The sequence below is a fragment of the Coregonus clupeaformis genome, chromosome 17, assembly GCF_020615455.1.
Source record: "Coregonus clupeaformis isolate EN_2021a chromosome 17, ASM2061545v1, whole genome shotgun sequence".
NCBI classification, from domain to species: Eukaryota; Metazoa; Chordata; class Actinopteri; order Salmoniformes; family Salmonidae; genus Coregonus; species Coregonus clupeaformis.
Window position 1 is genome coordinate 42093402 of NC_059208.1, and position 25066 is coordinate 42118467.

Here is a 25066-nt window from a genome sequence, read left to right on the forward strand (position 1 = left end):
TTTTGATAGAATCTCCTTTGAGGGAAGCTAAAATGTAAGTGATTACATTAAAATGTAATGATTATTATCACACAAGTGATAAGAGGATGGAATGTGATAGAAATTGTAATGTTGGTGCTTTACAAACCTATACATTTCTATGTGATTTTCTATAAACCAATTTCTGTGTTCATGCTCTGTGTTCATGCAAGTGACTGACTGAACATATCCTCACTATCAGTAGCTGCAATTTGGCAATACGCCCAGACCTTGTTTTGAGAATGAAAGATATCTCAGTTTCAAGGTCTCAGCTTAGAGAGAAGAAGCATCATGAGGTATTGGTCTGTCACGTTATGAACCAGTATTGGTCGGTCACATGAATGAAACAAAACGGTAATGATTACTTTATTATGCAAATATAACTTGTCTGGGTATAGCCGTATATAAAACAACTGCTGGGATAGCCCCAGCAGAGCTCCTGATTGACATGTACTATGGTGCATTGAGTTGGTTGGAACCTCTCCAGCACGCTGAGAATAAAGGATGATGCATTTAAGATTGACCTCGAGTGTCCCAGTGTAAGAATTTCCACAACATCCTTTTCAGAGCTGAATTGATTGGTGTAAAGACCAATTAGTGAAAACAAAGATCAGAATTGTGTAAATGCAGCCATTGAGGTAGTTTCATGAGCCAATGCTAACTAGCATTAGTGCAATGACTGGAAGTCTACAGGAACAGCTAGCGGTTCCCCATAGACTTCCAGTCAATTGTGCTACACTAGTTAGCAACTTAATTAAATCTGCACGCAGAGACAACATTTTAATCTGACTCTGGGGAAGTAGATAAGTGTAGCCAACCCAATTTAAGTATTCCTTTAATTGGGTTGGCTACACTTCCAGGATTACAAGATAGCTAGCTAGTTACCTTGGAGGTTTCTCTGAGGATCTGATGAGAATTTGAGGAAGATATGTAACTTGTTACTCTGATCTTAAAAGTGGCATGCCGCTGCTAAATTAATACAGGGGAAACTGAAATCATGATTGTTTAGAATGGAAAGTGGAGGGTGCTCAACTAAGGTGAGTAGAGGTGCAGACAAAACATTTGCTCATTGTAAAGGTTCTGATGAAGGCCATTGATGAAGGCTGAAACGTTTTGTTTACAAGAAAGTGTTATCCAGTGTGCTTTTGGTGGATGGAAGGAGCCATATTTCTGCTAGTCATGCAGTAACTGGAGAGACTTGTGTTGGTTCGAATAAATTCTGCAATGTCTCAAGGTCGACGACATGACAATAAAAAGCCATAGAAATGGAGGACAGACTCAAAGGAGGGAGAACACAGGCAAGTTCACAGCACAGACAACCATTTATTCAAGTAGTCTTCAGCCTTGTGGGTTTGTCTTGACAGTCATTTTCTGGAAAATGTTACTGACATGTGATTCAACCAATAGGAGAGAGAGAGAGGGACTAAACCAAGCATGTGCATGACTGTGCTTCTAGTGACACTGCAACTTGTACAGCCACTAGCAATACACAAAGTCGTGGTCCCCTTACAGTAGTGAGTGAGCACATATCCAGTGTGGAACATCAAGTGCAGTGCTTATTAATATATCAGAAATATATATTTTAGATTGTATATAGTTGATATATTAGTTGTTAGGAACTTGCATCCAAAGGGCCGTTCAATAATAAAAGTCCCATCCTCAACACACAGAATACCATCTGGATAAACCAATGGTGAAATCAACTGGACTTCTTAATGTGGGACTTTTACTGTGGCGTGCCCCTAAACTACAGTGTAGTACAAAGTGAGTCAAATAGTCCCTTGTTGACACACAAAAACACAGGTAAGACATTGTCACACAGAGACTCTGGGAAGAGGGACAGTCACAGGACACTACTAGCAGCAGGTTAGGTTGCTCTTGTGCGCTCTAGGCACGTGCATTGATGATGTCAACAAACTCGGGCTTGAGGGAGGCTCCGCCCACCAGGAAGCCATCCACATCGTTTTGGGAGCCTAGCTCTTTGCAGTTGGCACCAGTCACTGAGCCTGGAGGAGAGGGGAGGGACTTTGGTAAAACATTATTATTATTTTTTTATCACAAGTGTGTGTACATATGTAAGGTTTATAATATATGAAAAGGTTTAGGAACACAAATATTATTCTCAAAAGTTCAAGATACCAATGTACATACCTACCAAAGTCATTTATACATGCTCTAAGGTCCATTTGATTGTCAGTGTTTATTTGACCCTAATTCTATACAGCCCAATACATATTTGTTTAGATTTCCAATCTCTGGGGATTGTCTCTTAGCTATCAGCAGCCTTCTAGAGAATGTATAAGACCCTCTGAAAAGATAGGCTTCCCAGTGCTGGGTTCAGTGTGTCCCCTACTGACCTCCGTAGATAATGCGGACGGAGTTAGCCACGGCGTCAGAGACGTTGGCCCTTATCCACTCCCTCAGCTTCTCATGCACCTCCTGGGCCTGGGGCGAAACGAGAAGTTCACACACACACACACACACACTGGAATTTACAGTGCATTTGGAAAGTATTCAGATCCCTTGACTTTTTCCACATTTTGTTACGTTACAGCCTTATTCTAAAATGGATTAAATAAATGTTTTCCCTCATCAATCTACACACAATACCCCATAATGACAAAGTGAAAACAAGTTTTTAGAAATGTTCGCACATTTATAATTTTATTTTTATTTTTTTAAATACCCTATTTACATAAGTATTCAGACCATTTGCTTTGAGACTCGAAATTGAGCTCAGGTGCATCCTGTTTCTATTGATCATCCTTGAGATGTTTCTACAACTTGATTGGAGTCCACCTGTGGTAAATTCAATTGATTGGACATTATTTGGAAAGGCACACACCTGTCTATATAAGGCCCCACAATTGACAGTGCATGTCAGAGCAAAAACAAAGCCATGAGGTCTGGGGAATGGTACCAAAAAATGTCTGCAGCATTGAAGGTCCCCAAGAACACAGTGGCCACCATCATTCTTAAATGGAAGAAGTTTGGAACGACCAAGACTCTTCCTAGAGCTGGCCGCCCGGCCAAACTGAGCAATCGGGAAGAAGGGCCTTGGTTACTCTGACAGACCTCCAGAGTTCCTCTGTGGAGATGGGAGAACCTTCCAGAAGGACAACCATCTCTGCAGCACTCCACCAATCAGGCCTTTATGGTAGAGTGGCTTAAACGGAAGCCACTCCTCAGTAAAAAGGCACATGACAGCCCGCTTGGAGTTTGCCAAAAGGCACCTAAAAGGACAGACCATGAGAAACAAGATTCTCTGGTCTGATGAAACCAAGATTGAACTCTTTGGCCTGAATGCCAAGCTTCACGTCTGGAGAAAACCAGGCACCATCCCTACGGTGAAGCATGGTGGTGGCAGAATCATGATGTGGGAATGTTTTTCAGCGGCAGGGACTGGGAGACTAGTCAGGATCGAGGGAAAGAGAACGGAGCAAAGTACAGAGAGATCCTTGATGAAAACCTGCTCCAGAGCGCTCAGGACCTCAAACTGGGGCGAAGGTTCACCATCCAACAGGACAACGACCCTAAGCACACAGCCAAGACAACGCATGAGTGGCTTTGGGACAAGTCTCTGAATGTCCTTGAGTGGCCCAGCCACAGCCCGGACTTGAACCTGATCTAACGTCTCTGGAGAGACCTGAAAATAGCTGTGTAGCGACACTCCCTATCCAACCTGACAGAGCTTGAGACGATCTGCAGAGAAGGGAGAAACTCCCCAAATACAGATGTGCCAAGCTTGTAGCATCATACCCAAGAAGACTCGAGGCTGTAATCACTGCCAAAGGTGCTTCAACAAAGTACTGAGTAAAGGGTCTGAATACTTAAGTAAATGTGATACATTTCTAACAACCTGTTTTCACAATGTCATTATTGGGTATTGTGTGTAGAGTTATGAGGAAAAAAAACAATTTAATCAATTTTAGAATAAGGCTGTAACGTAATAAAATATGGAAAAAGTAAAGGGGTCTGAATACTTTCTGAATGCACTGTATAGTAAATAGATACATGCACACCAGATCTCTCTTGGACCAGGTCTCTTGAAAAATGTATTCTCTCAGACTAGCCTGGATAAATAAAGGTTAAAAAGGTCCAATGCAGCCATCTCAATATCAAATAATTCCTGGTTAACAATTAAGTACCTTACTGTGATTGTTTTTAATTAAAATGGTAAAAATAAATGTTTCTTAGCAAAGAGCAATTTCTCAAGCAATCATTTTGCTAGGACTGTCTGGGAGTGGTCGGAGTGTGGAGGGGAAAACTGAAAACTAGCTGTTATTGGCAGGGAGGTTTGGAACTCACTCTCTTATTGGTCTATGAACTAATTTATCGCCTGGTGATGTCATCAGGCAGGCTAAAACTCCATCCCACCCCCACAAAAAATGTCAGGCAGTATTTTCAAACAGCTATTAGAATGAAAGGGCATTATCATAATTTTCACAATTTCACAGTATTAATCCAACATCAGTGTGGAAATATACATAAAACACAGGAAAATCAAATTTGACTGCACTGGGCCTTTAAAAACACTACTCTACTCTTGCAGCAGAAATAAAATGGTGCTCACTATAACCACATTTTGCACAAACCACTAAACAATTTCTTCAAACGATACAAAGAAAACAACAACATTTTACATTACATTTTAGTAATTTAGCAGACGCTCTTATCCAGAGCGACTTACAGTTAGTGAGTGCATACATTCTTTTTTTCATACTGCCCCCCCGTGGGAAACGAACCCACAACCCTGGCATTCCAAACGCCATGCTCTACCAACATCCCTGCCGGCCATTCCCTCCCCTACCCTGGACGACGCTGGGTCAATTGTGCGCCGCCCCATGGGTCTCCCTGTCACGGCCGTCTTATGACAGAGCCTGGATTCGTACCAGGATCTCTAGTGGCACAGCTAGCACTGCGATGCAGTGCCTTAGACCACTGCGCCACTCGGCCATGGAACTATTGTTGAAGATGTACTTATCTACATATCTCCCTAACAATTATAACAATATTTGTGAATGCAATAGACTGTGTAAGCACAGAATGCACAGTGCATGGGCAAGTTCCTGGGAATAAAGACATGCGCATAATATAGTCTTGATAGTGAGGGTAATGAATGCGTTTCTAGTGAGTGTACGGCAGGCCTAAACATCAAATCAAAATTTTATTTTTCACATGCGCCGAATACAACAGTTGAAGACCTTACAGTGAAATGCTTAGGTCTATGAAGATTGATGGAAGCAGGCCATGCCGAGATGCCAACTGACATTTGGTGCCTTTCACGTAACAATCCCACTCACTGCACCTGCAGTCATGTTCAGACAACTTGGCATCTCCTAAATTTTCCAATACTTTTTCAATGCATGCGATTAAGCAAACCAATATGAATTTCCCACAGAGCAGCTTGTAACTATTAAATAACATAGCAAAGTATGCATTTTGTAGGTAAATAAGTAAATATTGTTATGAAACGGTGATGAGTAGTACCTGCTCAGGTGAGGCTGTCTTGCCGGTACCGATGGCCCACACAGGCTCGTAAGCCAGCACCACTTTGCTCCAGTCCTTCACGTTGTCTACAACACAACAGCTTATTATCAAGATAATGGACGGCACTGTATGTAGATAATGATAAGGTATGTTGGCCTACCACTAATTGCCTTAAATGTATAATACAATATGTGGTAAGTAAACCAATTGAATGGAATGGACCCTAGAGTTAATTTCTTAGGTCTCTGGCAAGGTTTCTCATCATGCAACACCACCGTTTAGTGAACTACTTCCAACCCCTTTGACTACTTCCTGAATAAGGGGCACACAAGTTCAAGGCAACATCCAGGCATTTGAGACTAACATTTTCCACTTAAACCGAAATAGCGGCAAAACCTTTTTGGAAGGTGTACAACAGGGCTACAGTGGGGGAAAAAAGTATTTAGTCAGCCACCAATTGTGCAAGTTATCCCACTTAAAAAGATGAGAGAGGCCTGTAATTTTCATCATAGGTACACGTCAACTATGACAGCCAAATTGAGATTTTTTTTCTCCAGAAAATCACATTGTAGGATTTTTAATGAATTTATTTGCAAATTATGGTGGAAAATAAGTATTTGGTCACCTACAAACAAGCAAGATTTCTGGCTCTCACAGACCTGTAACTTCTTCTTTAAGAGGCTCCTCTGTCCTCCACTCGTTACCTGTATTAATGCACCTGTTTGAACTTGTTATCAGTATAAAAGACACCTGTCCACAACCTCAAACAGTCACACTCCAAACTCCACTATGGCCAAGACCAAAGAGCTGTCAAAGGACACCAGAAACAAAATTGTAGACCTGCACCAGGCTGGGAAGACTGTATCTGTAATAGGTAAGCAGCTTGGTTTGAAGAAATCAACTGTGGGAGCAATTATTAGGAAATGGAAGACATACAAGACCACTGATAATCTCCCTCGATCTGGGGCTCCACGCAAGATCTCACCCCGTGGGGTCAAAATGATCACAAGAACAGTGAGCAAAAATCCCAGAACCACACGGGGGGACCTAGTGAATGACCTGCAGAGAGCTGGGACCAAAGTAACAAAGCCTACCATCAGTAACACACTACGCCGCCAGGGACTCAAATCCTGCAGTGCCAGACGTGTCCCCCTGCTTAAGCCAGTACATGTCCAGGCCCGTCTGAAGTTTGCTAGAGTGCATTTGGATGATCCAGAAGAGGATTGGGAGAAGGTCATATGGTCAGATGAAACCAAAATATAACTTTTTGGTAAAAACTCAACTCGTTGTGTTTGGAGGACAAAGAATGCTGAGTTGCATCCAAAGAACACCATACCTACTGTGAAGCATGGGGGTGGAAACATCATGCTTTGGGGCTGTTTTTCTGCAAAGGGACCAGGACGACTGATCCGTGTAAAGGAAAGAATGAATGGGGCCATGTATCGTGAGATTTTGAGTGAAAACCTCCTTCCATCAGCAAGGGCATTGAAGATGAAACGTGGCTGGGTCTTTCAGCATGACAATGATCCCAAACACACCGCCCGGGCAACGAAGGAGTGGCTTCGTAAGAAGCATTTCAAGGTCCTGGAGTGGCCTAGCCAGTCTCCAGATCTCAACCCATAGAAAATCTTTGGAGGGAGTTGAAAGTCCGTGTTGCCCAGCGACAGCCCCAAAACATCACTGCTCTAGAGGAGATCTGCATGGAGGAATGGGCCAAAATACCAGCAACAGTGTGTGAAAACCTTGTGTAGACTTACAGAAAACGTTTGACCTGTGTCATTGCCAACAAAGGGTATATAACAAAGTATTGAGAAACTTTTGTTATTAACCAAATACTTATTTTCCACCATAATCTGCAAATAAATTCATTAAAAATCATACAATGTGATTTTCTGGAAATGTTTTTCTCATTTTGTCTGTCATAGTTGACGTGTACCTATGATGAAAATTACAGGCCTCTCTCATCTTTATAAGTGGGAGAACTTGCACAATTGGTGGCTGACTAAATACTTTTTTCCCCCACTGTATGCTGAACGGGCTAACTGAATCTAGAGCGGGTAGAAGAGATAAAATTAAGCTTTCATGGACATAAAAAAAAAAAATCCCACAGAATTATTCAGTAGATAAAACAATGGGTAAATACTGTACATCATGTGTTGGTGTGGTGCATCACACTTGCATGATGAGAAAGATTACGGTGTTAGTCACAGGGCTAACACAGTCCTCTGACGCACATCAGACCCAGGGTTCGAACCCAGCTGTTACCTGCGATGGCCTGAGTCTGGGCGTACACCACCTCCTCTGTGGTTCCAGCCTCTCTCTCCTCCAGCTTCTCTCCGATGCAGGCGATTACCCCCAGGTCATTCTCCAGGGCGTGGGCCACCTTCTGACCAATCAGCTCGTCGCTCTCCCCGAACACATGGCGCCTTTCCGAGTGGCCTAGAATCACCCACTCCACGCCACAGTCCTTGATCATTGCAGGGCTGAGGAAGTGAGAGAGGGATTCTCAATACATCCACTAATAGTAGATTTAATTGAAAATAGGGTGATTCCACGTCAGCTAAATATATTTTTGGTATCTCAGATTGTCATGCCGTTTCTGTGAGAATTGCCATTTGGAGGAAGGATGTTTGAAATGCTTTTTACATTTGTATCATAAACCATTTTATTTTTGAAAATCATGATGAAAGTGGCCATTTTAGGCCCTTTGTAGACCTATACATGCCTCCTGTAAGACCCTATGATCTGTGAACCATACATGATACAGACAACATCTTGGTGTCATTATACTCCTTATAGTGTGCTCTAAAATATAGATTAGGTTTTGATTCTGAAATACAATTCTCACATTCATTTATTCAATGTGAGAATTGTCAACCTCCTCAGTAAAATGTTGTTCACTTTAAGACATTGTTTAGAACAATATACTCTACAAGTACATCACATTTCCAGTGTAGGCTCTCTGCTAATTCTGAAGGTGTGATCAATTTTATGAGCACCACCAACACAGTGAATGCGAAAATGGATTAAAAAGGGAACTCTCTGCTGGTGACTTGCTAGTACCAGGCGTAGCCAGCCAAAATGTACATTCTAATGCCTTGATTCCATCCGAAATACACCGCAAAATTATTGAATACATTATCAAATTTACTACCCAGATTGGAAATATTAATTGTGGTATTGTGTGTAGAAGGACATGATTTCACCATTTAAATTACAGAAAATGTATGAATTCAGTGTATTTTTTGTTGTTTTGGATATTGCCTAGGCCTATATGATCAGGACTATTTTCAAAGTAAAAGAACATTAAACCTTTAACATTTAAAGCTGCAATATGTAACTTTTGGCGACCAGACCAAATTTGGGTTATGGAAAATATATTTCACAGTGGTTTAGATGGTACAATGATTCTCTACATAATGACAGCTTGTTTTGTCAAACTGAAATTAGGCTAACTATTAGAATTCTAGTGATTTCTGCATATTGCACCTTTAACCTGTCTTCTCTTGAGATTGAAGTCTTATTTACAGTTTTACTGCAAGATATGAATGGCCACAATTATGTCTGTTCTTCAAATTATGAACAACCTACTATGAGATCAAAACGATGTAAATAGCTAAGAAACTAGGACAAAGTCACACTTTAGTAGACCTTTGGGTAAATTAAACCAACTTCTATGCCTGTGCGCTTCTAAAAATGAATACTTTTGTACTTCACTCAGTGTGCACAGCGCCCCAGGTGGGATATATGGGACTCTATGTGGTTCTTGGCATAGAAATAAGAAAACCAATCTTATTTCTATGGTTCTTTGTGTGATTAGCTACCACTTACGAAACAGAAACGGCAGAAATACTTTGAAAATAGCTACGGTATGATTTTTTTGGGGTTGCGATAAAAATCTCAACTCGCACATGTGCTCATACTTTACTTTTTCAGTTCGCACACATCTATTTTTAGTAGTGCGAGTAAAATGGTCGCACTGTAGAGTCCTGAAATTCACTCACTAAACAGGGTTCCAGCCAACCATTTCATGCGGATTAATTACCTGACACATGAAAAAAGTCACAACCGGGCGGATGGAAACATGAAATGCCGGTACAATTTTATAAATGCCGACAGACATGGTGGGATCTTCTTGTGTCTGCCAAATTAATTATGCGAGAAATGGAGGTGGAAACGCCTTTATGCGCAAATATTGATGTAATAACTATCATATCGAAGTAAACTTGGAGTCATGCGATGATATGTTGTGTGGTCCTCCCACTACGACTCAGGAAAGCATGCAGTTTATTAGGCTACAGATGAAATAAGTTATGTTCTTCACAGGGTGGTGAATGTGCAAGGTGATGAGCTTGATGCTCATTTCCAATAAATATTGAAGGTCTTAATCTGGTGACATGGTGATCTATGCTTGGCTGCCATTTGACAAATACAAATAATCTCGCTCTTATCCATAATAATCTCATCATGCGCACGTGCCAAGACCAGAGTGGGCACATTTGCTATATAACGCAACAGTTTTTGTGACAAAACCATTAGTAGAGTTGAAAATACAAGGGAAACCAACTTAACCGCAAAAGTAATTTTTATGTGCACTATGTCATCAAGCACAGCCTTTTATCCGCAAAAAGTCTGTTTGATGGAAACAAATCTCTGGTGGAAAAAGTATTCGGCTGAAAATGAGTAATCGGCTGTTTAGCCGACGCTAGTGGTTAATGACCTATAATGTCAATTTCTATGTATAAAATGTGTCATATCATTAAAAGTACCAAATAGCCCACTATGGAAATATTACGTGTTTGAAGAGTATATTGTTACAAACAATACATCTAAAAAATAAGCCAAATCAAAAAAAGGGTGGTTTTGAGATTCATATTTTTTATTGTGGATAAATTAATGTGAAAATTTGTATTTCAGTATCTAGATATACTCCATATGTCTAACACTATAAGGAGTATAATAACACCAATATGTTATCTGTATTATGTACGGTTCACAGATCATAGGGTCTTACAGGAGGCATGTATAGGTCTAAATAGGCCAATTTCATCATACAATTTGTACTTTTTTTTATTGTGATACAAATGTAGAAAGCATGTTAAAATCCTTCCTCCCAATGAAGTTCCTATGTGAGAATTGCAAGAACAATCTTAGAACCCAAAAATATTTCCCGCTGGTGTGGAATCGCCAAATAAGGAGGCCACCTTGAACAAGTTTTCTGTCACAGATTATTTTTGAAGGTGGAAGACGTGTCATCATATGCTAGAGTGGAGCCTTACCTGATCTCGCCAGTGAAAGCCCCCTTGGCGACTTTGTAGCAGTTCTGTGCGGCCACACCGATCCTGGCATCCAGGTTCGAGCGGGCAAAGTCGAGGTAGACGGTGGGAGCGCCACACACCACCTCTATGAGAGGTGTGAGTGAGTGAGTGGTGGGGGTGAGGAGACAAAAGAGAGGGAGACAGTAGGAGTTAGGAGAACAGCAGAAGAATGGACATCCTTGCAGCTGCTGAGGTCAGTGGAAGGTTGAAGGTTGGTCACATGGCTCAAAAGGTCAGGGTTGTGTTCATTGGGTACCAAATGGAGAAACATGGACTGAAACATGGAGGGGCTATCTGGACCTGTCTGTTCTATAAGAAATGCAAATGTTCATTTTTTGTTGAAAAACGTTTTCCTTTGTGTGTCGTAATGCACACATCCTTGATCACTAGCTAACACATTGATCCCACACAAAACATGCAATCATTTATTTGCTACATTGGGGATGGAGTACATCTGCTCATTGACTTAGATCCATGGTCTGATGGGGGGGGGGAATCGATAGTTACATATCGCAATATTATTTTGGACGATATGATATCGATACTTTAACTCGAAGTATCGATTTGTAAAAATAATAATGTTTTGGCTAGGTAGCAAATACTCTGGTATTTTTCATCCTATTTCTTGTTCTCTATCTTCTTTTTAAATAGTGAGTCAATGTGTTTTCAGCACTTATTTAAATGACTGATCAAAATTCATTTTTCCATGCTCCCTCTTCTCTCTGCAGCAGACATATAGTGAGCAATATGTTAGGAACATCAAATCACAATAACAATCACAGTATCAAATTGCAATACATATAGAATTGTGAGAAACGCAATACATATTGTATCGGCACCAAAGTGTCGTGATAATATTCTATTGTGAGGTCCCTGGCAATTCCCAGCCTTACCCTTATTCATGACTCAAATTCCATCGCATTACATTGAGCCATTGGACGTCCCCTTTAGCCTTGTGAAGGGAAAGGCCCAGCCCTCCCTGATGCTGCCCAAATGCGCTGTCTAAACGCAAATATGCCTCGCACGCAATACAGTTTTGTAAACATTTGGAACTTCACTTTCATATTTTTCAAACACAAAAAATACACTTACTGTATGCAGTTTAGGAAAGTTGTACCCGGCTGCATTTTGAGAAACACATGCAATCCAGCCGGAAATGTGGAATGGACTGGTCTAATGGAAATGCGAGCGCAAGGTGAGAGGATGTGTCATAGCCGAGGCAGTGTGTGAAAACAGCCGGGTGTATTTTAAAGATTCTTTCTCGCTTATGCGAAAGTTAAGTTCCAAAGGTTTCCAAAACTGTATTGCTATTGAAGATTAGTAATGTTTGGGTAGACACCCCTTGGGTTCTCGAGAGCTATTCCCAGCCCTACTACACTGTGGGAAACTCTCATGGATGCTGTTACCCAACAAACATAACTTTACAGAGAGGTGAGGACAGATGTGCACAGCAATAGCAAAGATTATAGAACTAATAGTACATTTTAACAAGCACTTGTTTCTGCCTCCCCACGTTAGTTTCGCCCTTGTGTGGGTGCAAGTGAGCAAGTTAGATAGTGCTATGTATTATTCACATCCAATCCAGTAGGGGCTTGAAGCTAATGAGCTTCGATTGGTCAAGCGTACCTCAATGTCAAAGTATTTGCATAAAGTTCAGCTTTCCCCAATTTTGGTCCAAACCTGTTCATGTCCCTCTCCCATGCTCGCGTCGCCCAACAGTCCCCCGCCCACTTCGCTTGGAAGTTAATGGCTTTCCGAAGTTTCATTGCCCACAGTTTTCAGTTGAGAGGCACTGTAAAAGCCAATTTATGGTTGCCCCGGAAATGCAATCCAGAGACTCCGTACAGAGGGAGTGATGCAATTGCAGAGCCTCCGGAGGACAAATCGAGCTCCGTACCGCATCGCTGTGCGCCTCCAAATGTTTTAACTATGCAGAGGGCTCCGTATAGCAATTGCATTGACATGATTGGTTGACGGTAGGTGGGGGCGGGAGGTCCTTTATAAACACAAACTCACTTTTTGACATTTTCCTTTACAACAGCTCTGCAAAGCGTAAGAAGTATGAAAGCCCTGACTTCTACAGAGGCCGTATTGCAGTAAATGCTATAAGGCCACTGCAGATGACGGATTGACCATGCAGAGCCTTTAAGGCTTCCCCTTTTATCGGTGGTGATAGCCTATCTCAGGGATCATCATCTAGATTCAGCCGCGGGCCGATTTTTTCTTGAGTGGATGGTCAGGGGCCGGAACATAATTACAAATAATTTGTAGACTGCAAATTGACCGCAAGAAGCCCAAACAGATATAATGTTTGACTAAAACATAATCATTTCAAACCTTGCTTACATTTGTATACAATCATGTGTCTCTATTACCCATTGGGTGGCGCACAATTGGCCCAGCGTCGTCCAGGGTAGGGGAGGGAATGGCCGGCAGGGATGTAGCTCAGTTGGTAGAGCATGGCGTTTGCAACACCAGGGTTGTGGGTTCGATTCCCACGGGGGGCCAGTATGAAAAATAAAAAAATAATGTATGCACTCACTAACTAAGTCGCTCTGGATAAGAGCGTCTGCTAAATGACTAAAATGTAAAATTACACGTGGGAATACTTGGGAACAGATTTCTTAAATGAAAATCACGTGGAGCTGATTTACTGGTGTTTTTAGTCTTTTATGTCTATAAAATGTTTTTTTTAAATTAATGTGGTTTTTTGCTCGGAAAACTGGAGGGGCCAAGTAAAACCACCCGCGGGCCAAATTCGGCCCGCCAGTTGGGGAACCCTGGCCTATCCCATAAGCACTGTCCCAGCATAAGGTTTGCTTGTAAGTGACAGTAGATTAAGACTGTTGGAAAGTTTACTCAGGACCAGTGTTTAGCCAGTCATTCCCAGTCCCAAGGCATTGCGGACAAGCTGGCTTATTGGGAATTTCAAGCCCCGGTGGCATCGATGCACTCAGATCTTATGAGAAACTATGCTCAGTCCAATGAGCACAGCTCGCGCTAGGCCAACAGCCCTGCATGGATGGAGCAGTCGAAAACTACACGTCACGTGACTTCAATGTCACGGTGTCGTTTGACACTTACCGTTAAAAAACAGACCGTCACATTTACTCCTTACATAACATGTTTACATGTAAGTATTGGAAATTGGTATTAATCAGTATGGACTGTAAACAACGTATTAGGGCTAATTTTAGACTGAAGATATTTTGAGAGACCAAAAAATTGCATACCGGTTTCATCGTGGAGGCTTGCTGTGTTCAGGGTCGTTATGAGTTCACCCAGGCTCTTCTTGTCACCGTTCATCTTCCAATTTCCTCCTACGAAAAATGTTCTGGACGACATAATGGCTGGGCGGTAGATGATACCGGGAAAACGACGACACGGGCCTAGGAGGTGATGCGCTCGATACAAACAGCAGGCAAACAGAAGCTTCTTCTTCTTCGATGAGGTTTAACGGCAGTTGGCATCCAATAAATATTGCATTACCGCCACCTACTAGACTGGAGTATAACTCCCTTATACTTTGCTTTAAAAATAATAATACAAATAAATAAAATTAAAAATAATAATAATACTAATACCCTACAATCTAACACTACACTAACAAAACATATAAAAAATAAATAAAAAAACATACTCCACTATTTAAATCTATTTAGTCCTACTTCAGGCCAACAGCCTAAAAGGATGGGACACCGTCACTTGACACACCTCTTCTGATGTCAAGTCTTGCACACCCAAATACCTCGCTGCAGCTGCCACCACAACCTCTATTTTCTGCGACTTATGTTCCATCCCTGCAGTACAGTTGATAACCATTGCTATAAATGCCAAAAATCCAATCTTACTGAAACATATATCACTTGCTGGTTTATTCCTCTGTTCTGGTACAGATCTACTACTCACATCACTCCTCTCAGGATCCCTCCCCCTTGACCCATCTTCCTCTACTTTCTTCACTGCCTCAGCATATGACAACTTCTTCACTACTCTAACCCTGGAAACCTCAACCTGCCACTCTCTCATGGGACATTTCTGATCCCCAGCCCCATGGGCACCCCTACAATTAACACATACCACTATTTTCCCCAATGCTACACATTCCTTTGTCTTATGCCCTTCTGCACACTTCTCACACCTAGGAACCTCCCTCCTACACACTGCTGCCACATGCCCATAAGCTTGACACCTGTAACAACGTAATGTATTCGGCACAAAAGCTCGTACAGGATAATTTATATATCCTAACATCACTTTGTCGGGCAAAGACTCAACATCAAAACTCAAAAGAACAGACAATGACTCTTCTGTGTCGCCACTCATGCCATCCTGTCTGCGTCACACCAAACCACAAGCATCACAAACACCGGGATCTTCCCCTTCATTTGGTCAGCTTTCACATTTACCGCTAACCCAGTAATCACTCCTTTCAATGGCGCACTTTTCTTGAGAGCAAAACAATTCACATCTCTTGCCCCCATTCGATTAACACGGAGCGCCTGTGCCCTCTGACCAGTAGAAACAGAAACAATTATCACAAGACCACTTCTGGTTACCCTCACCGATTCCACAGCACCTAACTCTGTTTTCACCCACCCTGAAACCACAAATGGATCAGCCAAAAGGCAAGGGTCCACTTTTTCCAAAAACTTCACTCCTACTGTCACAGACTCATCTTTATCCTGACCCTCGGTGCAATCCTCGGGCTCTGAGAACTTCACCACACCTACCATCTCCGATACTTCTCCCTCATTCACTTCCATTTCTCCTCCTGTCTTCAACTCACTCTGCTTACACTTTCTACCATTCTTCTTTAACAAGCCATCTCCCTTTTTCCGCCATTTTTAACCGACTCAAGCGCACCCTCTTCCTCCCTCTCTCTCTCTCAGACCTCCTCTGCCTCTCTTTTTCCCTCCATTCCTCCTCCGTAATCCAAGTATAGATCTTATGATAATACTGCACTTCTCCTGACATACAGTGAGGGAAAAAAGTATTTGATCCCCTGCTGATTTTGTAAGTTTGCCCACTGACAAACAAATGATCAATCTATAATTTTAATGTTAGGTTTATTTGAACAGTGAGAGACAGAATAACAACAAAAAAATCCTGAAAAACACATGTCAAAATTTTTATAAATGTATTTGCATTTTAATGAGGGAAATAAGTATTTGACCCCTCTGCAAAACATGACTTAGTACTTGGTGTCAAAACCCTTGTTGGCAATTTACATTTATATTTACGTAATTTAGCAGACGTTCTTATCGAGAGCGACTTACAAATTGGTGCATTCACCTTATAGCCAGTGGGATAACCACTTTACAATATGTTTTTTTTGGGGGGGTGGGGTAAGGGGGGTAGAAGGATTACTTTATCCTATCCCAGGTATTCCTTAAAGAGGTGGGGTTTCAAATGTCTCCGGAAGGTGGTGAGTGACTCCGCTGTTCTGGCGTCGTGAGGGAGCTTGTTCCACCATTGGGGTGCCAGAGCAGCGAACAGTTTTGACTGGGCTGAGCGGGAACTGTGCTTCCGCAGAAGTAGGGGGGCCAGCAGGCCAGAGGTGGATGAACGCAATGCCCTCGTTTGGGTGTAGGGATTGATCAGAGCCTGAAGGTACGGAGGTGCCGTTCCCCTCACAGCTCTATAGGCAAGCACCATGGTCTTGTAGCAGATGCGAGCTTCAACTGGAAGCCAGTGGGTTAGACATTTTTTGTAGTTGGCCACCAGGTTTGCACACATCTCAGGAGGGATTTTGTCCCACTCCTCTTTGCAGATCTTCTCCAAGTCATTAAGGTTTCGAGGCTGACGTTTGGCAACTCGAACCTTCAGCTCCCTCCACAGATTCTCTATGGGATTAAGGTCTGGAGACTGGCTAGGCCACTCCAGGACCTTAATGTGCTTCTTCTTGAGCCACTCTTTTGTTGCCTTGGCTGTGTGTTTTGGGTCAATTTCATGCTGGAATACCCATCCACGACCCATTTTCAATGCCCTGGCTGAGGGAAGGAAGTTCTCACCTAAGATTTGATGGTACATGGCCCCGTCCATCGTCCCTCTGATGCGGTGAAGTTGTCCTGTCCCCTTAGCAGAAAAACACCCCCAAAGCATAATGTTTCCACCTCCGTGTTTGACGGTGGGGATGGTGTTCTTGGGGTCATAGGCAGCATTCCTCCTCCTCCAAACACGGCAAGTTGAGTTGATGCCAAAGAGCTCCATTTTGGTCTCATCTGACCACAACACTTTCACCCAGTTCTCCTCTGAATCATTCAGATGTTCATTGGCAAACTTCAGAAGGGCATGTATTTGTGCTTTCTTGAGCAGGGGGACCTTGCGGGCGCTGCAGGATTTCAGTCCTTCACGGCGTAGTGTGTTACCAATTGTTTTCTTGGTGACTTGGTCCCAGCTGCCTTGAGATCATTGACAAGATCCTCCCATGTAGTTCTGGGCTGATTCCTCACCGTGTTTCTTCCATTTGCGAATAATCGCACCAACTGTTGTCACCTTCTCACCAAGCTGCTTGGTGATGGTCTTGTAGCCCATTCCAGCCTTGTGTAGGTCTACAATCTTGTCCCTGACATCCTTGGAGAGCTCTTTGGTCTTGGCCATGGTGGAGAGTTTGGAATCTGATTGATTGATTGCTTCTGTGGACAGGTGTCTTTTATACAGGTAACAAGCTGAGATTAGGAGCACTCCCTTTAAGAGTGTGCTCCTAATCTCAGCTCGTTACCTGTATAAAAGACACCTGGGAGCCAGAAATCTTTTTGATTGAGAGGGGGTCAAATACTTATTTCCATCATTAAAATGCAAATCAATTAATAACATTTTTGACATGCGTTTTTCTGGATTTTTTTGTTGTTATTCTGTCTCTCACTGTTCAAATAAACCTACCATTAAAATTATAGACTGATCATTTCTTTGTCATTGGGCAAACGTACAAAATCAGCAGGGGATCAAATACTTTTTCCCTCACTGTACATCTTGTTCTTGCCTTGTCAAGGGACGCCATTTAATTGGCTGTCACAATCTCCGTACAATCAGCACAAACCCCTCGGGATGTAGCACTCAACAGCGCATCCCACTTGTAAATCACTTTCTTCTTCTTCTTCTTCTTCTTCTTCTTCTTCTTCTTCTTCTTCTTCTTCTTCTTCTTCTTCTTCTTCTTCTTCTTCTTCTTCTTCTGCTTCTTCTTCTTCTTCTGTGGATTTTATATGGCGGTTGGCAACCAACTTTAAGGTGCGTTACCGCCACCAACTGGACTGGAGTGTGGACCAGAGACCGTGAAGGTCTAAATCCTACTCAATAATCTAATCTCCCTAAGGAAACGATATACATAATTAAATACTACATCCCCTAAAGATTTCCCCAGCAGTTCACTTAATCCTGGCTCTTCAACCCCATTACTCCTCAAATCTCCAATAATTGCTCCCTTTCTCTCACATATTTCTGCCACTGAAATAGAACATGTTCCACTGTCTCCATCTCCTCCTGACAATGGTCACACCTCCCAGTCGGATGTTTCCCCACCACTTTCAATGTACTATTTAGCCTTGTGTGTCCCAGTCTCAGCCTTGTGACTACACTTTCCTCCCTTCTCTTTCGGCCTGAGGACCCACCTTTTCCTGGATCTTATACAGGTTTCTTCCCTTACTCTCCCTGTTCCACAACTCTTGCCACTTATTTGTAACCACTGTTCTTATTAATCCCTTGGCATCTGCTTTTCTCAACATTAGGATGCTTAAGAGCCTGCTTGGCAATAATATCCACTTCCTAATTCCCCTCTACTCCCACATGAGCTGGTACCCAGAGGAACATCACAAATACCCCCATCTGTTTCACCCTATACAAACACTGCAAAACCTCATACAATACATCCTGTCTGCTCTGAGACACACATGAATTTATGCTCATCAGTGCTGCACAGGAGTCAGAGCAGATGACTACCCTGTCTGGCCTCACCTCCTCCACCCACTCTGCAGCCAATAGTATGGACAACAACTCCATTGTGTAAACAGATAAATTATCTGTTGCTCTTTTCGTCACTGCCACCTTAAACTCAGGAACACTAACAGCTGCTCCTGTCCTCCCTGTTTTAAGGTCATTATTATCATTACTCCTTCCTCAACATCTCTTACTCTCAAGCAACCCTAGATCTATCACTGGTTGAGGGAGAAACCAAGGTTGGATAGCAGGAAGAAGCACAGTGGGGCTAAACTCCCTCCCAAACAACCCCATCTCTCTCGTCATGCAATTGCCTATCCACCCGAAGCTGGTATTCAGATTGTGTTCATGTTCCCAGCACTCTAGGAGCACCTTTTTTGTAGGATGTGTAACCTTATGTTCTTGTAGATGTATCCAATATGTCATGGCTAGCTGTTGTCTTCTTAACTTTAACAGCATCTCTCCCAACTCTACCTGCATCACTGCCACTGGAGAGGTCCTGAGTGCTCCACAACATATTCTTAGGGCTTGGGCCTGGATTACATCTAGCTTTTTTAAAAAAGATGTCTGAGCTGCTGATCCATGTGCTGTACTTCCATAATCCATTGATGAATTTAACAGCATTATATATATCATTTTACGCCATTCTATCTGCCCCCCACTCCATTCCTGACAAGCAATGCATCACATTCAATCTTTTATTTCCTTTGACTCTGTTAATATGCTCCGCCCATGTCATTCGAGCGTCAAACCAGACCCCCAGGAACCTAAACCCTCTGACCCTATCCAGATTCCTTCCATACAACTTCAAGTATATTTCCTCCCCAACCTTCCTTCTAGAAAAAAACACAGTCTGTGTTTTCTCAACTGAAAACTTGAAGCCCCACCTGAGGGACCACTGCTCTACTTCACTAATCGCTTCTTGAACTCTTCTGGCTGTATGGGTAATATTTCTCCCTCTCTACCACAGCGCTTCATCATCCGCAAACAATGTCCTCGCAATATCAGGTCTCACCTGAGAGAATACATCGTCAATCATAATGGAGAACAACAAAGGACTAATGACACTTCCCTGGGGGGTATCCACCTCATAGCATTCTGACATAGAGCTCTCCCCCCTCACTTGTATTAATCGCCTCAAAAATAAAATCCTTTATCCAGTTAAAAACCCTTCCTCCAACCCCCATGTTATCCATCTTGATAAGTAGGCCTTCCTACCACCTCATATCATAAGCCTCTACATCAAAGAAAACGTCTACCATCACCTCCTTGTTTGCCTGTTCCTTCCGTATGACTGACTCAAGGCACAGTACAGGATCCATCGTTCCCCTGCCTTTCCTGAACCCACTTTGATCTGGTGACATTAGTCCTCTACTCTCCAGAAAGTAAGTCAGCCTTTCCGTTATCATCCTTTCCATAAGTTTACATACGTGAGATGTCAACGCTATCGGCCTATAGCTCGAAGGACTAGTAGGGTCTTTCCCAGGTTTCCGTATTGCTTCCAACTTACAGGCAGTTTCCCTTCCTGCCACACCTTATTGTAAAGGCCCAATACTTTCCCCATTGCAGTGTCACTGAGATGAGCCATCATGATGTAACACATCTCATCCTTCCCAGGAGATGTTACCCCAGCTTTAGCTAATGCTCTCTTTATCTCAGCCAACGTAAAAGGGCTATTCAATGTATCCCCCACCATCTCTCTCTGATCCAGGACCCCCGGATGTTCTCCTCTGACCCTCTCTACCCCACACTGCCCCTCTTCTGTCAGATTATTTGGGCAAACAGAAGCCGTCTTCTCCCCGTCTATTCTTCTTCTTCTTCTTTGGGATTGGGTTGGCGGATCGCATCCAACTTAAAGGTGCATACACCGCCACCTACTGTACTAAAGTGTGAGGCCAGTCACAGCCTACCTACATTAAGTTCTCGTCATTATTACTGTTCCTAAAAGGAAAAACTTGCACCACCAACTAACCCTACACCTATATACCACTACCTCATAAAAATACAAATCACCACCCCAATAACTCTTCTGCAGTAAAATTCTTACATGTAAACAGGTAGCCTACTTCTCTGTAGCTGCCACCTACACTAAAAACCCACTACCCCATTCCATTACTTTGACCCTATCTGCTCCTGCACCATGCCAACGGCCTGGGAGGACGGGACACCACCCCTCAACACATCCTGTAACTCTTCTGAAGTTAAATCTCGTATACCCAAATACTTATCTGCAGCTGCCACCACAGCATCTATTCTCTTTGATTTACATTTGTGCTGGCACAAATCTACTACTCACTGGGATCCTCTCAGGATCCCTCACCCTTGACCCATCCTCCTCCACTTTCTTCATTGCCTCAGCATACAACACCCTCTGCACTACTCTGAACCTGCCCCTCTCACACCGGACACTTCCGATCCCCAGCAACATGAGCACCCCTACCCCCGTCTTTTCTCTAAGCTACCCCCATTCGACTCTTACAACAACAATTAGGGGATTCAATTAAGCTGCCCCAGGTTGAACAAGGCTATGGTCAGTCACATGACCGGGCAAAACCGGTGAGGGAGGCACTCCCTGCTTGGTCATATTGTCAATAATGCAGCATGTTGCACCATTCAGAAACATACAACATCTCTTTTCCATAAAATATATGTTTGAATTTTCAAACTAGTTTTCATTGGGAAGGCAGATAAAGCGCTTTTATCAAAAGCAATCACTTTTGCACATGAAAACACAGAATCCTACTCATTACTCCAAGTGCTTAACCTACGTCACTATTGTTCTGAGCTGACTTCGCTGTCGACCAGAATGGGGCACCTGGCTCACACCCGGGAGCCAGCCCGGTTCCAAATCGAATGCAATGAATGCTAACCCAATTCACCCAGGGCAAAAAAACACACCCTGCCCCCTCTCACCCAGCCACCCCCTCCCATGTACCCCGCACCTCCCCCATCATACCGAGACGTATCATACCTCCCTCAGCTTCTTCAACCCACCCCTCTATTTGGTATTTAGTATTTTAGCAGCAGCTACTCTTCCTGGGGTCCACACAAAACATGAAACATGAAGTAATACAGAACATTAATAGACAAGAACAGCTTGTCACATAGCCTACATATCAGTACACACACATAATATCTAGGTCAAATAGGGGAGAGGCGTTGTGTGGTGAGGTGTTGCTTTAACTGTTTTTTTTTTAAACCAGGAAACCCTGGTGGCATGTGTGGTGGGTTAAGCGTGTCTGTCAGTGCTGTGTGTAAGTTGACTATGCAAACTATTTGGAATTTTCAACACATTAATGTTTTTTATAGAAACAAGAAGTGATGCAGTCAGTCTCTTCTCTATTTTTTGCCAAGAGAGACTGGCATGCCAAGTATTGATATTAGTTCTCTGATTACAGTTAAGAGCAAGATGTGACACTATGTTCTAGGCCAGCTGTAGTTTTCCTAGGTCCTTCTTTGCAGCACCTGACCATATGACTGGGTAATAATCAAGATAAGATAAAACTAGATCCTGCAGGACTTGTTTGTGGAGTGTGGTGTCAAAAAAGCAGAGCAATCTCTTTATCACGGACAGACCTCTCCCCATCTTCACAACCATTGAATCAATATGTTTTGACCATGACAGTTTACAATCCAAGGTAACACCAAGTAATTTAGTCTCCTCAACTTGCTCAACAGCCACATTATTCATTATTAGATTCAGCTGAGGACTAGAATTTAGGGAATGATTTGTACCAAATACAATGCTCTTAGTTTTAGAGATGTTCAGGACTAGTTTATTACTAGCCACCCATTCTAAAACTGACTGTAACTCTCCGTTTAGGGTTGCAGTAATGTCACTAGCTGTGGTTGCTGAAGCGTATAGGGTTGAATCCTCCGGATACATAGACACACAGGCTGTGTTTAATGCCAGTGGCAGGTCATTGGTAAAAATAGAAAAGAGTAGAGGGCCAAGAGAACTGCCCTGCGGTACACCACACTTTACATGTTTGCCATTAGAGACGCTTCCATTAAAGAAAATCCTCTGTATTCTATTTAATAGATTGCTCTGATTCCATGACATGGCAGAGGTTGAAAAGGCATAACACATATGTTTTTTCAACAACAGGTTATGGTTAATAATATCAAAGGCTGCACTGAAATCTAACAGTACAGTTCCCACAATCTTCTTATTATCAATTTCTTTGAACCAATCACCAATCATTTGTGTCAGCGCAGTACATGTTGGATGTCTCTCTCTCTATAAATATGTCGAAAGTCTGTTGTTAATTTGTTTATAGAGAAATAGCATTGTATCTGGTCAAACACCATTTTTATCAAAAGTTTGCTAAGAGTCGGCAGCAAGCTGATTGGTTGGCTGTTAGAACCAGTAAAGGGTGCTTTACCATTCTTGGGTAGTGGAATGACTTTGGCTTCCCTCCAGGTCTGTGGACACATTTTTTTCTCCAGACTCAAATTAAAGATATGACAAATAGGAGTGGCAATATAATCCGCTACCATCCTCAGTAGCTTTCCATCTAAGTTGTCAATACCAGGTGGTTTCTCATTATTGATGGACAACAATACCTTTTCCACCTTGCCCACATTAACTTTACAAAATTCTAAATTACAATGCTTTGCCTTCAGTATTAGGTATTCTATGCATGAATATGATGGCTCACAGTGTGTTGTTGGCATTTCATGCCTAAGTTTGCCTACTTCGCCAATGAAATAGTAATTAATGCAGTAATCGACAACATCCGTCCCCTCTCTGTCCCCACCTCACCCCACCACACTCCCCTAGTGAAATAATAAGTACATATACGCACATCATTTTAATGTAATTAGTTGCCATATCCTCAAGGTAATGGAGGAAGTGTTGCCAGATCTTTTCAAATTTGGAAATTTGGTCCTAACAAAAATTGTTATTGAGCTTGGTGGAATCCCGGGTCTCAAAATCTAGTAGGGTGTGTGTGGTATCAAATCCTAGATGATCTGCTGCCATTGTGCCCTTGAACAAGGCTAGAGACTGCTCTAGGAGTGCTGTAGGCCACTAGCCTAGCTTTATAATTAAAAAAATCCCATTGCGAAATAATGCTTTTTAGCCTATTTATTGATGGAAATACCAGTTGATGGAAATACATTTGACCGGTCATGCTTATCGGTCTATGGGTTAATTTTCATAATTTAGTGGAATTAAATTGGCGCTTGTGTATATTCGTTCTGTATCTTATTTATCACACATGCACAGCATACAGATACAGAGCCTTGTAGCGGAAAATCTGTCAGACAGCACTTTTATAAGCCCAATCATTGCGCAACTATTTTAAATGCAATCTGTGTTAAAAATAGTTTTTGTGCCACGATTAAAAAGAGCTACTATTTTTATTTCTCAACTGGTAATTGAAGATTGCTTCCCATTGGCCATTCAAAAGCATGGGCAATGGAAGGCAGGCTTCGTCAGGGTGTCACTCACCACTTTGCAATGAGCTGGAGGCAGTAGGCATTTTGAAAACATATAGCTATTTAATTGTTTGAAACCTGAACGTTTTACCTATATTATGAGGCATGTTTTACCTTGCTTCAAAGTAGCCTAGGCAAAATCCGACCATATCCGTGGAGGCAATTATTTTATAAAGACTTCCATATGCCATTGAAACCAGTAGCCTATTTCTCTCATGTTCTATTGGTTTTCAACTGTCTTTCATTGTCAGGTAGCCAAATGCACATTTGCGTGTAGTCTACTGCCTTGTGCGCATTGCTGTGTGAATAATGTTAAGAAATAGTAGTTGATCAACATTGTAAGCTAAATGTTCTGATCTGTTGCATCAGATTCATTGCATTTTAAAGTTTTTTTTTTATGTAGCCTAGGCCTACTTGTTGTATGAATTTGGGATCTATCATCGCATAACTGTCACGACAAGCTGACCAATAGAATAGGTAAACTTTTCTACAATGGGGGATAGTAGATTGACATAGGCTCATAGGCGGTGCGTCCATAGGCTAGGGGATGCTTTCCCTAAGTAAATTGAATTAAATTGGCAAAATTATATAGCCTAATTAGCCTAATCCTGTTGATACAGAAAGAAATAAAGTCATTCAAAGGCTACTGAATGATTTGGTCGCAGAGGATCATTAGCTTCCCCTGGCCTTAAAAAAATACAATAAGTTGTAGATTGTTTTAAATCGCATTGCCTACAGTAGGAAGGAAAGGCAGCACGCGTAATTTTAGCAGCGCACGCAACAAATACCAAATAGATGATTATTGAGTTGCAACTGTCAGTGAAAAATAGAGAGGCCCAGCCAGGTATATCACAATATTTTAA

General features: G+C 42.3%; 1 protein-coding gene across 1 annotated transcript; it reads right to left on the reverse strand.

Moving 5' to 3' along the window:
• Positions 1 to 1321: 1321 nt before the first annotated feature.
• Positions 1322 to 14284, reverse strand: LOC121586433 (triosephosphate isomerase A). Its single transcript, XM_041903105.2, has 6 exons — positions 14060 to 14284; positions 10788 to 10911; positions 7774 to 7991; positions 5509 to 5594; positions 2376 to 2463; positions 1322 to 2024 (listed from the first exon to the last, which is right to left on the reverse strand). The coding sequence occupies exons 1-6, from the start codon at positions 14169 to 14171 to the stop codon at positions 1906 to 1908; spliced, it is 747 nt and encodes a 248-aa protein (XP_041759039.1). The 5' UTR covers positions 14172 to 14284; the 3' UTR covers positions 1322 to 1905.
• Between the last annotated feature and the right edge of the window lie 10782 nt (positions 14285 to 25066).

What these genes read in the sequence shown, in the direction of transcription:
- LOC121586433 (XM_041903105.2), bottom strand. Translation starts at nt 14,171, where the DNA reads ATGTCGTCCAGAACATTTTTCGTAGGAGGAAATTGGAAGATGAACGGT. An exon ending in AAGCCTCCACGATGAAACCG is followed by an intron (nt 10,912 to 14,059) that starts GTATGCAATTTT and finishes CACCTCTCATAG; the next exon opens with AGGTGGTGTGTGGCGCTCCC. An exon ending in GCTTTCACTGGCGAGATCAG is followed by an intron (nt 7,992 to 10,787) that starts GTAAGGCTCCAC and finishes TCACTTCCTCAG; the next exon opens with CCCTGCAATGATCAAGGACT.